Below are 14,912 nucleotides of genomic sequence, written 5' to 3'. Positions count from 1 at the left end.
CAGAGTCTATAGACTTGCTATGATGGGTATAACAGGGGCTATGAAAACTACGCCCACCCTGACTAAAGAAGCTATACTAAATTTTAAGCCCCCATTTCTATATGCTAAAGCCTCGGCGGAAAAAACTGCCATGAGGCTGCACTTTAATAGCTTTTGGAGGAAGGCGGTTTATGGACAAGGATCTGGAGCAGTTTCTGACCCTGGGTGGTTATCGCATCTCCAGCAGCTACCATTTCAAAACCAAGTTCAGAATAATCTTTTAAATAGGCAGGATTGGGCAGAGAACTCCCCAAGCTTCCTGAAACCGAAGGGGCTCGTCTGGTACACAGATGGGTTTAAGACACAGAAAGGAACAGCAGTAGCATACTGGTGCGATGGAACAAGAACAGAGAAAACTCTAAAACTGGGACACATGACCACAATCTTCCAAGCAGAAATGGATGCGATTCGAAATATTGTCGGCCTAAATTACAGGAACGAACACATGTATATCTGTTGCGACAGTCATGCGGCCCTCAGGTCGCTCATGTCAGTCGAAATCACCAATCAAGGATGATCCGAGATTGCATTGAGATGCTTGACAGGCTTGCTAAGGCAAATCACGTCAGAATCGTCTGCGTCCCAGCACACTGTGGAACGAGAGGACAGATAGGCTATCAAAAAGTGGAGCTTGTCACACAAGTACACTACCTATTTGTCCTATTCCAGTACCCGACAGCTTCATTGAAAGTCCATTTGGCCCGAGATCTACCAATAAATTTCCCGATATGTGGCTTGAAGCTGAAGGTATGAGACATATTAAAGCTCTCTTTCAGGGGCCATCCAGGACTCTTGCTTCCAGCCTTATCGGGTCCAACAGGAATCAGCTGAGGCTGACTATTGGGCTGATAACTGGACATCTTACACATAAAACTAACACTAATATTGAATACCTCGCGCAAACGCTATTCAGTCTGTATGTATTAACTGGTATACTTACACGATGTGATGACGTTTGATTATTTTTCCCACTTTCAGATTCGGATAAACAGCATTCTAATCATTTGCATTAACTATTTGAATAATACGGTGTTCTTGCCTAGCATGTCTGCAACCAGATCACTTCACTATTGGAGCAAAGATGTCGTGTTTGGCTTATGCGGAAACAAAGATTAACCTTTACTTCTGTTACTACATGAATTTCCGGACTTTGGTCGACGTGGAACTACCATATATCCTCTGTAGAAATGGGCCAATGAAACATTAGAAGCTCTCTAAAACAAAATACCGCTAACAGATGTCTTAACGATGCACAAAGTATTAAACGGTAAACTTAACTCTCCTTATCTCTTACCAAAATATATTTCATATTCATTCATGAAGAATGAAAAAACATTTTCTGTTTGCAGCCTAAATTGTCAATAAATAAATAATTTTAATCCAGTTGTTCTGTTTTTGCCTGTCCGTTCCCCGTTCTTCTTTCTCCGTTCTCTGTTTCACGGTGTTTCGACTATAGCTTTCGAACGATTTGAGCTAGACACTTCAAATTTCGTTCCTTTTAAACAGTCCATGGGATGAACAAGATATGTGAAAATTGCAGCAGTCGATGTTCACTTTCCATCTTTCTTTTTCGATTTTCGACTGTTTTTTGGACGTTGCTTTGAAACACGAAACTGAACTTGGTGGAATTGGGGGGACTAGGGGGTCGGGAAGTATTTTAAATGCATTAAAAACCGCGCATGAACAAGTAAAAAAAAAATCGTTTACCGAAAACCGTTTGTGAGACCGAAAAAATCTTGAACGAGAAGGCACAGAAGACTCGGCTGCATGAACTCCTATTATGGACAATTTTTTAAAAATATACAAGGTGTCCCGCATATTCAAAATAACTGAAAAATGGGTTCCCCTATTAATGAGAAATGACTATAACTAAAAGACTGATAGTTTCTTTTACATGACAATATAGCCCGCATAAACAGCTAAAACTTTTATTTATTTAAGGTTTTCACCTATTGTATAGGGTGTTCAAGATATTCCGTGCTATATTGAAAAATTGCCAAGTGTCTTCAATTTGCAGCTATCGACTTCAGCTTTGGTAGAAAGGTAGAAGTTCACACCCATATTTCAACTGTTAAAATCGAGACGTATTTTTTTTTAAATTTCGAAAAAAAATTTTGGGATATTTTGGCTTCCAGAAAAAGCTTATTTTCTAGAAAACTGTTATCCCTATCGGAAAATTGCATGGGATCTGAGATCATACCTTTTATTTATAGCATTTTTTCTATTATATACAGGGGTCTTTCATTATAGACAAAAATATAACGATGCTGAAAATTGTGCCTTCCAGCATTAAATTATTAGCCGTAAATCAAAATTACTAACAAAGTTGGTTTTTTGGTTTGCATAGTAATAAAGACCACATCGAAGCCTACAATTTTTGTATTTACGGTTTTCGTCTATCACACACGCTTCTCCAGATATTTGAAAAAGTCCAAGTGACAATCTCTATATCTCGCACTCGATCTAGACGCGATTTATTATTACAGTGTAGCATGGTTTTAGAAAAGAAGTATTTTTCCGAAAACCGTTTACTCTCTAGGAAAAGTTCATATACCACTAAATCCAGGGTTATAACTTTTACTTAGGGCATTTTTTGGATTATGTACAGGGTGTGTCAACAAAACGATCCTGAAATTTGCCATTTTAATGGGTAACTGAAAAACTATAAAACAGTTTCCGGTTTCGTCCATTCTACAAGGTGCGCGAAATATTTGAAACGATATCATTGGAAATCGCTAATATTTATTAATGTAACAGGTTATTATAAAAGTTTAGGTTACCTTCCATAATTTATTTAAAATTTAAAAATAATAATTCTGGCTTAGTGACGCGAGCAATGCGAAAAGAGGGTAGAAACATCGAAACTCTATCAAACCCGTGACCAAAGTACGCTCGTCGCAGTGTTTAACAAAGCTGATGTCGTAAAATTACACTTTGCGCATACAAAATCAAAATTATCACGCAAATAGTTTTCCCGGTACAACAGATTGACGATCGTTTCGTGAATTGTATTTTTTGTCCCATAATTTTTATAACGCCGTGTTTGACAAACAATGATAAGAAAAAATAAGACGCTAATATTTGCGCAAAGACTATAAATTTAATTCTAAATATGCAGTTGTTTTCCGAATTTTCGGCTAGTCAGAGAGTAACGGCACGGCCGAACCGAATGCGAAACCTAGATTTTTAAGCAAAATGGTGGCGGCAAATTACGAAAACGAATCGTTGGGGGAAAAAAACCTTGACGCAGAAACTTTCGAAAAGGGAATCGTCTACAGGCCGACAACAAGAAATGATGGTTACTTAAGTCCAGAAAAGGAGGCTGTCCCTCGTGACCCCTGGTTTCTATATTTTACAGCGTTTCTTGGTAAGACCGATAATGAATTAGGTTTAAGTGGAATTTACCAAACACCATTCCTAGTGTATGAAAACTACCATGCTTGTGAGGTACTATCATTAATCATATTATTTTTGAAACTTTTATGGTCATAAAACTTATTAGCTACAAATCTTCTATATTCCTCCTGTATCGGTTATTGATGAATCAAACTGACGTTAGGAAAATCATCTTCTTGGCTTCTTCAGAACTTAACAGTACCTGCTTATACAGGGTTGTTCACTGTGTGTGTCCTTTTAGATGTTTAGAGATTTAACGGTTCGGAAAAAAACCGGAAAATTTGGAAAAAACACGTTTTTTTTCCCAGACCTCGGAAAAATTGGAAAAAAACGGAAAATTTAACTTTTTTAAAATTAAATGCCAGACAGCTAAACGAATTAATATATTATGATCTAAATGTGTATTGGTTAGTATAAGTTGCTTCAATAAAAAAAAAAACAAAAATTAAGATGCCTACTTTATTTCAAAATAATAAAAAAATAAAATAAGAACTCTTTGGTTAACAAAACATAAACTCTAGAATACATAATAAATAAAAAAAATCAATACAAAAAAAAAGAAGAAGAACTGACAAATTGCAAGTAAAAAAACGTCATTTCTGCAAAACCAGTACACTTTGGGGTTTCATCGTCAAGGTCCGAGTCTTCGGAGAAGGAATCTGGTTCTGATTCCGCAGCATGGCCTAGAATCGTAGGCAAATTTGTTGTTTTCTTCTAAATTTAAGGTAGACTGAATCGCAACAAGTTTTTGTACCTTATCTTGTGTCAGTCTATTTCTTTTTTTAGTATGAATAACACCATGCAAAGACCAGTTTCTTTCTGACGAAGCGGACGATGGCGGTCCATTTAAAATTCTGGAAGCATTTGGCATAAGTGGCTGCGAGGTACACAACCCCTGCCATCATATAACTGGATGGGTACTGGTCGCAGATTCCCATAGAGAATTCTTACTAAAAAATCCCGTTTCAGTTCTGAAGTGGGCTAAATTTGCCATTATTTCTCTTGTATTTAAACGTGATATTTGAGATATTTGCGAAATAAAATCAATTGCCACTATTACTTGGTCTTCATTTAATGCTCAATCCGGGAATCAAGAAGATTTGCTCAAAATGAATAGGTTTACAGCAAAATTCCAAGCCCTCCTTTACATATTTTAATAGGTTTTCTCTAGTCAGGCAGGACAGGCCAACAGTATTTGCGGGAATACCATTACACCGCACTTATTTTTTAAAATATGTTTGAAAATAATTGTATTGAATAATATTTAATTCGTAAACCTATCTGGATATCAAAATGCTTTTTTTGGATTTCGTTTCCAACAAAAATTCAATTTTTCCCAAATTTTCCGTTTTTTTCCAATTTTTCGGGGAAAAAACCTGTTTTTTTTCCTACAACCAATTTTTCCGGAAATTTTGAATCACCAATAAAGTTGAAATCTTGCCTACTTATGTAAGCGAATATGAGCTATCTAAATAAAATTTTTGGCCATGCGGTGTTGCCAGATATATCATAGTTTGTTACTTTTAAACCATTTAAAATTCCCACCAGACATGGATTTTTATACCTTGTCAATTGGGTCTTATCTTATGAGCGCCCTGTAAGCGGTAACTTAATTTTCGTACCATTTTATGATAAAGCAATTTAATAGGGAATTGTAACGAAAAATTCGAGTATTTAGATGAACGGGTTGCGAAATAAATTATTATTTTATATCGGGTTGTGTGTTGAGAAATTTCTTAATAAGTATTTTTTATCTCCGAAAATGTTCATGTTACATAAAAATATTCAAGAATGTTTCGCATCATAATATACAAGTTGTTCCTTTTAAAAAAACCAAAGTTGATATACATTACGAATATATCTGGCAACACCGCATGGCTCAAAATATTTTACATAGCTAGCTACATAAGTAGCCAACGTTTCAAGTCTTTACCGTAAGTGTCTTTAAAAAATTAACAACCATTTATGGAAATGACATCAAGCGCAAAATCAGAAAGGTCACCGACTCAAACTGGCAAGATTACTCAGTACACTTTGTAACGTTGTAGAGACAATAACGTTCGCAATAAAATATCCCATCAAATCCAAACGTAATCTGCTAGTCCGGAAATATCTTCGCAAATGTAGTTTTACTTTACTCTACATCTTGAAAGTGCTTTCATTTTCTCCCCACCCATGTTCGATACCCTTTCAAGCAGGATAACAATGCTGAAAATCTTCTACTCCACATTTAAAAATTTGAGACACTAACGTCAAGATTTGCGAAACCATGAAAGATTTCTCAACTTCATAATTAACAATCGCACCAACTTTCTAAGACGGAAAAATGAGTTTTTGCAAAAGTTTCCAACTGCATTCTTGGACCATGAATTATACGAAAAAATGAAATCATTTCAAATGTCGGGTCTATCCTAAACAAACAAACAAACTGCCATCTCAAATAGATAAGGAAATTCAATTTGAAACCTCAAAAATCCTTAATAAAAACTCCAAACAAGTAAATAGCAGGAAATATTTCAAGATATCTTCAACTATGGAACGCGACCATAAATTTGTTATTAAGGCTTCTTTTCTATCAGAGTTCGCGAAAAAGTCTGTCACCCCTCATGACTCTAAAATTCCTCGTCTCTACGGTCTCCCTAAGATTGAAAATCCAGCACCATTGGTTCTCCAACATATGCTCTAGCAAAATATCAAACATCTAATTAAACTCCTATACAGGAAAAAGTGACTCCATACTAAAATCCCTATTCTTGAAATTCTGACCATTATTTATTTCAGACGTCTAAGAATCTGGAACCGAAAATTCTCATCCTAATTGAAAAATTCTTGTCTGGAATATATTTTTCTTGTAACGGTTAAGTTTATGAATAAACGTTGGGAACAGCTATGGGTTCCCCATTATCACGGGTCGTTGCGAATATTTTTATGGAAGTATTTGAGAAGAAGAAACGCTATATTGATGATAATTTTGTTACTTGGCCTCATGGCCAAGAATTCTTCCGAGATTTTCATTGCTATTTAGACTCTATACACCCTAACAACCATCGATTTGGAAACTGATAATAATAATAGAAAATCAGATCTAACATTGGTTCATTATATTTACAGAAAATCTAAACACCACCGACACCTTAATGTCACATCACCATCCCGCTCAAAAATCATCGGTTATCAACTCTCTTGTTTACAAAGTCGTAAAAATATCTCAACCGGAGTGGCTGAACTTTAACATCTATTATTCTCTTTATTAGTTTCCGCATTAGAGATATTAAGCATTCTATCACAATATACAATTCACCAAAATATTTAAAAGAAAATACGTCCTACAGGAACCCCACGCTTGCCACCGGGGTCTTCCCATTCTTGATACATCACTGACCACACATCAAAAGTTCTTAACAAATCCAAAGAAAAATACGAGAATCCATAGAAATCGAGTCATCCGAGGCAATGTACATGCTCCACCTTTACCTCCGCCCCCTCAAACTGTACTTGGCTGGTCCAAATACCCAGTAGCCCAAAAACTAATATGCATAATACTGACTCGATTTTCGAGAGAAGTCGTAAATCATAATATGTCAAATTTTTAAGAAACGAACTACAGGGTGATTCTTAAAAATGTGCGTTTCTAAAAACCTTCTATAACTGTTTTATTTGTAAAAATAGAGATTTTTATTAAAAACATTTTTTGAAGATTTTTCACGGGCAAATCTATCCGTTTCACCGATTTTGTCTTAAAGCCTTTAGTTCACGATAATGCAAAGTTACATTTTTTTAAACGGAATACCCCAATTTTTTTACAAAAATTAGTTCTCCAATAAAATTTCCTGTCAAATGATATTTTTATTAAGTAGTTAAGTAGTTAAAAAGATATCTGCAATTTTTAATAATTACTATAGTAGGCTGTGCTTAACTCTGACCTATGTAGTTTTACGGTTTCTATCTAGACAGCTATGATCAGATGAAAACAATTGCCATGATACATGTGTCAAAAGTGGCGTCTTCGTCAAGCTATGATGATAAAATGTTATATATACTGAAATAAACGGCGTTAAATCCATATTTCGAGAGATATCCGGAAAGAAAGCAACCTAGCTCAAAAAGATTTTTTAAGTTTAAACGTCATCTAAAACAATACGGATCCTTTACAAAACCGCGGACTAGGACGTATAGAAACCTAGCCAGAGATAGAGAGTTGGAAGAACTAACGGTTCTGGGAGAAATAGAAATTAGCCCGAATACTTCCACCATGGAGAGAAACACTGGAATTCCACGAAGCCGTGGGGGTACTTGAAAAAGTTTAGGCCCTATCTACCCCGACGGCTGCAAAGTTATTTGGACGGATGATGCAACGATTTCTAGTGATGGAATATTCACCAGGTATACACAAGAACAAGCAAATCAGGGAAGGTTCAGTTTTGGTTAGTATGGGTAGGCATCTACAAAAGACAAATTATTGGGCATTATATCTTTGATGGAAATTTAAATGCCGAAAGATACCAAAAAATTCTTGAAGAGCAGGTAATTCCGTTTATCGACAATTTGCCACTTCAGCAAAATAGTGAGCTATACTTTCAACGTGACGGTGCACCTCCTCATAATGCACGACACATTACTAATTTGCTAAATAATGTGTTTTCCGAAAACTGGATTGGAAATAAAGGTCTCCAGACCTGACCCCTTGTGACTTCTTTTTGTGGGGGAGAATCAAAAACCTTGTATTTCGAGACCGCCCAACCACTACAAGGGAATTGGTACTGCATTCAGGCAGCTTCTGCGGTAGAACTTCTTAATGCAGAAAATAGCGTCAAGAGAAGATGTGCGATATGTCTACAAGAAAACGGCCGTCAATTTGAGCATATGTTTTAGAATTAACGAAACTTGTTAGATATAGATTTTAAGTGTTACATAGTTTAATTAATACAAACTTTAAATAAAAAAATTTCTTTTAATAATTTTATTTACGATTATTATTTTTCGGGTTGGTACTTATTATAAACTAGAAATTAAAGTGCGAGGTTGCTGTGTACCCTCGTGTCTTAGCCAACTTTGTATCGTGGCCAAATTTTGTATGAAAAACAAAAACAATAAATTTTTATCTACACGTTTAGGGAGCGCACAGCGCGGCCTATGGTACATATTAAAAATTGCAAATATCTTTTAAACTATTTAATAAAACTAGGTGTATGGCACATCTCGCAAACTATTTTTTTTGAAAATTTGGGGATATCCCATATCAAGAGATATAACTTCGTGTGATATCTCGGTAACTAAAGGCTCTAAGACAAAACGGGTAATATATAGAGATTCCCGCTTAAAAAAAATTTAATTAAAATTTAAAAAAAAATAAAAAAGTCTATTCTTACAATTAAAAAAGTTACAGAGGGTCTTTAAAATCGAACACTTTTCAGAATCACCCTGTAGCTCAAAAACGCCTTGACATATCACGATGCGGTTTTCAGTTTCTGACTTTTCTCATGGATATTAGTTTTGGGTTAACTATGCTGCAAATGCTTAAAGCCATAGAGGCCCCTCGAATTTGGACCACCCGGTACATAGTAGAATGGGAGTCCATTGGAGGAATCCGTCCACTGTAAATAGAACTAATAGTCAATGTTCTTCTTTTCTGTGCAGCAAATTTGATATCATTCGTCGCTGGTATAGGACTGTCCTGGACTTCGCCGGTATTTCCAAAACTGGAATCTCCTCAAACCCCTTTAAACTCCCGAATTGAAATTTTGCAAAAGAGCTGGATCATGGCTCTACTGAACATCGGAGAGATTATCGGGCCGTTCATTTTCGGTTATTTGGCTGACAAAATCGGACGAAAGATTACGTTGATTGTAATTTCGATACCTATGGGTATTGGACTGATCATCTTGGCATTCGCAACCGATGTTAGATTGTACTACGCAGCAAGGTAAGTTAAAAAGGGACCGTCATCATGTCTATTGCTATTGTGTTTTCATCGCGTTATTCAATTCCTGAAAATGTTATCAATGTTGCAGTATATAAACACAACCATTAAATGCGACGCTAATCCGGCATTGTTAAACTACGATACTAATTCTGTTACTTATTAAAAATGCCCTGGCGCGAATAAACAATAATCTTGGTAAATATTTTGGATATTTCACGACTTTCTTTACCGTATGTGTTATTATCATGCTTCGGCAATTGTTTCAAAGTTCTAAAAAAATATTTTTTTAAATCTCTGTCCAATTTATATTCCACATTTTTATGAAACATTTATTTATTATTTAAAAAAGAATAAATAAATAAAACTATGATTGTGGAACCAATCTTTAATGACAAAACCCAACTTATACAATAAATGCATTTCAGTTATTAAAACGTTATAAAAAAGAAAAAGATTTTTAATAATAATATTAATACCACCTTTGTCTTGTTTGTTCCTATGAAGAAAAAATTAAATTTGTGATAATTACAATCATGCTTAGAAAATCAATATCAATTTGCAAAAATCAAAATAGACTTTTAACATACATGTTTTACCAATTAAATAATGTGGTAATAAGAAATATATTAATAAGGATACTAACAAACAGTATAATATGAACAATTTTATTTTTATATATGAATATGTCCGGTTCTATAGCGTCCTACGTCTTCCGGTTCCCAATTTCCACTCCTTCCCAGTCTCCTGGTTGTAGGTTCCTTTCTGATATGGTTGTGTGTATTCCGTTTAGCCTTAGCTTAGATCTTAGCTCTTCCTCTTTTCCTATGACTCTTTTCGCCTTCACTATTTGGTCTTCGCAGTTTCCAGATCCTGTTCCTTTCCGCCCACACACATGCATTTTTTTTATTACAGTTTACAGTCAGTCCCCATGTTGTATATTCATCAAATGGCCTCCTTGTCATAAACTCTACGTCTTCTTTATCCTGGGCCACTACAACTTGTTCATCCGCAAAATAGTTTATGTGTGATACTATTGTGTTTATAACATTTTCCAGATAAATTTTGAACAGATAAGAAAGAATAATTAATTTTTTTACTAAACAGAAAATACAACGAATTCAATTGCAATGAAAATATCAAAATCGTAAATTTGTCAGACGCAGGTAATCCAGCTTTGTCATCGTTATGCACTTTCTTAATAACATGTTGAACGATGTAGATTAAAGTTAAATTTAAATATTTACCAGATCTTGATCAATATTATGTTATATAGTAGATGTCAGCACCATACTAAGCAAAGTAAAGTATTTCTTCATCAAAAGGTGTTAAGTTGGGACACCATTCTTTATATGGCGCTGAAGGTTTTGACAACAAACTCTAGTCTGACAGTTTCTGAGAGTTTCAAAGTTATTTGTTTCTCTATTTGACAACCTCTTGCTAAAGCTTCATTGCTGAAAGTTTGATAACAATCGTAATAAACAAGTGACCAAGGAAGTTTGTCAACTTGTTGCATATATACTGCACAGTGTGTATGTATGTTATAAAAATCTGGAGCCCTGCAGTTTGTGGATCATGGTGCTACTTTTTATGTGACACGAAAGCTGTCAACAGAATTTTCATATCCCATGGCGTTTCTGGCACCCCTGGTATTTCAGTTAATATTTAAGCTATCAAATAGACTTCTATGGAGGGGCACTTTTTTTTTAATTAACGACATAAGGTTGTGAATTTTTAAATGGGACACCCTGTGTAATTTTGCGACATTGTATTACATCTATTAAGGGCTTTCATCATGAAATTCAAACCAATTATTATTATTATTATTAAATATTTAATTGAATAACTATATTACACCATAATTTTATATATTCAAAAATTATTTAATTTTAGTTCATTAATATTGATTACTATCTAGTACTAAATTACAAGTTCAACTTAAAAAATGTATTCAAGAAGTATTTTTATCCGTGTTATCTATTTTCTTCTGGCAAAATTAGTTTAAATTTTTATTAGCGTAAAAAATGGATTTCCTAGAAAAAAAATTAGTCTAAACATATTAAGTTATATTAGGGGCCTGGCTTGCACATTTCTTAATTCCCTTTTAGTGGCATTTCACGTATTGTATGATGCTGATTTTTGTAAATTTGATTTTGAAGATAGCCTCATAAGAAATCATCAAGTATTGGTAAGTCGGAGACTTGGGTGGCTGTCTTATGGGACCGGGTGGGCCAATCCAATGATTAGAAGAATTAATGTCTCTGTAACTCTGTAACTCTGTAACTCTGTTACTGCCGCAAAAACATTTTTCAAAGTTATATAGAAGTGAAACATACTTTATCCTTTATTCATTGTTATATATATAATTTTTATGTCCATTATGCAAATGCAGTTCAGATGCTTCATCTCTATTTTCACGATACAGCACGAAACATATTTTTCAACATTTCGAAAGTCTTCGTTGACAGTCAGAATAGTTAGAACAACTTAATTAACTAATTAAATTCGTTAATAAAATTACCGAAGCAATATTCAATACTTTTTGTATCATTAGCAATTCCACACACAAGGCGTTTTTTTGTTTCAGTCATAGCCAACTCTTTAAAATAATCAATTAGAACAAAAACTATCCAACTTTATGTGATAAATTAAAAAATAAAACAAAATCTAGAAACCAGCTACTCAGCAGCAGCTCAGAAATGCAATGGAAAAAGAGATTTATGTTGATGGGATTTCATTTCACCAAAATAGTAGCACCATGACCTGCAAACTGCAACCGTAATGACAACGAATGTCATTCAACTCTATCGAAACACTAGATCACTCCCGAAGCCTCTAGCCAATTGGGACGTCTAATACATCGACCACAGCGTTCACACACGTAAAAATGAAATAATCAAACGCTAATGACCGTTGAAACGTATAGTGCCCAACAATTTCAAAAATTTGATTGGTTATGAAAAATATATTTATTTAAACATTATCTACTTTGCAGATTGCTCCATGGCATTGGTATAGGAGGCTGCTTCTCGGTCGTCACCATGTACCTGGCGGAAATTAGCGAGCAACACAATCGGGGCAAATTAAGCTGCGCCTACAGCCTTTTCCTTTCGTTCGGAGTCCTTTATCCTTACGCCATCGGACCGTTTCTAAACGTCAAAGTGTTTTCGCTGAGCTGCGTCGCTCCGCTCCTGCTGTTTCTCGCTTTGTCTCCCATATTCGTTCCAGACTCTCCGTTATATTTAATTAGAAATGGAGATTTATCGGAGGCGGAGAACGTACTAATAAAGCTAAGAGACAATTCGGACGTCCGCAAGGAACTTTCGGAGATTCGTCAATTCGTCGCGGGTAACAAGGACGAGAACACTGGCTATATCCATCTTTTGGCTGCCAAAGACCTCAGAAGAGCGCTACTGGTGGGGGTGGGATTGGTGGTTGTTACTCAGCTGACCGGAATATCCGCACTGGTCGGTTTCCTTCATAGCATTCTAGATAGTGCGGGCAGCACCATACCTTCCAAATATGCTAGCATATTGGTTGGCAGTGTCAAGTTCCTCACAGTTTTTGTGACATCGGCAATCATCGAACGTCTGGGGCGGAGATTCCTGCTTATGATGTCGTGCGTAGGGATGATAATTGCACTCGTAACAATGGGACTCTTTTTCTCGCTCCACGCCGGTAACGATTCCGGTGACGTGACCGTATACTTTTGGTGGTTACCTACGACTTGCTTGTTGCTATACTTCATCAGCTTTAATTTGGGCGTGGGTCCGGTTTCTCTTACAGTTATGAGTGAGATTTTTCCATCTAACGTCAGATCGACGGCGTCTGCGCTGGCAACCACGCTCAGCTTCGTGGCAGCTTGCGCCATTACCTTTATGTTCCCCATAATAAGCGCGTATTTAAGCATGGCTTCCACGTTTTGTATTTTCAGCGGATTCTGTATGGTCGGCTTGGTATTCGTCTATTTTATTGTTCCCGAAACTAGGGGAAAAACTTTAGCGGAAATCCAGGAGCTTTTAGCTAGGTAGATGTGTTTGTTATTTCATAATTTCAAGAAAAATACTCTCACACCTTCATGCAATTTTTTTGCAGTAAATAGAAAGTAATCAAGGAGGGTCAAAAACGCGATGACTTCCTTTTAATGACCGATCCAGTAAAAATCAAAAATTTAATTTTGAAATGAAGAAGTAAGCAGCTAGTACCAGTAAATTGAATTGTTTAAATTTCTTCCGATAAAAAAAATTTTAGTATAGTATTTTTTTTAGAATTTAAATTTTTACTTTTAATCGAATATGTGGAGAACTCAAGAAAAAGTCTATAATTCATTTAACTCGAGATTACAAGATTGGCAGTGAGTAAAATTTATAAAAACAAGTCATGTCAAATGAAAATGCCAAATGTTAACTTTGACAATATGCTAATTGGCTTAAAAACACTTCCAAAACATCACGGATGATATTTTCATGAATTTGCCTTATTTCGTATCTAATTCATGATTTTGAACCATCTAAATTTTGTCTTTTATCCTGATACACTTTTGAAGTGTAGAGTGTAGTAATATCTGGAGATTTTGCAGGATATTCTATTGATCCCATTCTCCCAATCCAATGTTAACATAATTATTTGAAATTATTTCAAAAAAGGCACGATGGAGATTATCCTTACCTTATAATAAAATGTTTATGTTCTCGTTAGATTTTGGATGACCCGGCCGTCGACCTCCCTGTTTCTATCAATTTTCTTTCAGTTTTTCAGTATAGGGTTTTGACAACCTGTATATTTTCTGTTTGAGGCAAGAAATGCGCAAGAATAAATTATGATGGATGAAGTGAGAAAAGATATTCAATACGAGTCTGCATAAGTTTTTCAAATCACGGCGAATGAAATATCGTAAATATCGCTGTTTATTTGTTTATTCCTATATTATCTAAAAGCAAAATGGATGATCTGCGTTGTAAAGACTGAAACGAATTTTAAATTGTAGATAAACATGTAAATATCGTAAAAATGTAATAAAGTCCCCAAAACCCAGTTTACAACTGAAATAAAAAATTCATTTCGGTAGAGATTTAAATGGCAAACAATACACAATACAAGCTTAGGGTATCTTAGGAATATAAGTCGGTTAATTTTGTCAGTATACACTTTCTGATAAGGTCATGGTACGTCAAAGGTATTCGCCATAAAATCAATGTTCATTTTTAGTGAAAATGCAAGCCAAGAATGAAGTCGCAAATAGATATATCATTTCATCGAGAGCAAAGTGCATATCCATACCTAACGGGAACAAACCAACATTCACATTTTTAATGTTACCAAGGACACTGGATGGTTTGGTATTGTATAAGAAAAACATACAATAAAAGGCGACAAAACAAAATTAATCCAGAATAGGGATAATCAGCTTAAAGATTACAAAAGCTTATTCGAATATACCTGACGAATTATCTTATTTAAGGATTAAGTATTGCATTGGGCTATCTAAGGAATATAGATAATGGAATCAATGGCTTCAAATCACAGCAAAAAATTACTTCACTTTTTCACTATTGAC

General features: G+C 35.1%; 1 protein-coding gene across 1 annotated transcript; it reads left to right on the top strand.

Annotated features, from left to right (window-relative positions):
* The first annotated feature begins 3,141 nt into the window (after positions 1-3,141).
* On the top strand, positions 3,142-14,384 carry LOC132700836 (facilitated trehalose transporter Tret1-like). Its single transcript, XM_060668406.1, has 3 exons — positions 3,142-3,406; positions 9,073-9,358; positions 12,351-14,384. The coding sequence occupies exons 1-3, from the start codon at positions 3,235-3,237 to the stop codon at positions 13,384-13,386; spliced, it is 1,494 nt and encodes a 497-aa protein (XP_060524389.1). The 5' UTR covers positions 3,142-3,234; the 3' UTR covers positions 13,387-14,384.
* The last annotated feature ends 528 nt before the right edge of the window (positions 14,385-14,912 follow it).

The sequence above is a fragment of the Cylas formicarius genome, unplaced genomic scaffold (assembly GCF_029955315.1).
Source record: "Cylas formicarius isolate icCylForm1 unplaced genomic scaffold, icCylForm1.1 PGA_scaffold_10__41_contigs__length_53128322, whole genome shotgun sequence".
Taxonomy (NCBI): domain Eukaryota; kingdom Metazoa; phylum Arthropoda; class Insecta; order Coleoptera; family Brentidae; genus Cylas; species Cylas formicarius.
Note: the sequence above shows the minus strand (reverse complement) of the source record. Positions and strands in the feature narration are given on the sequence as shown.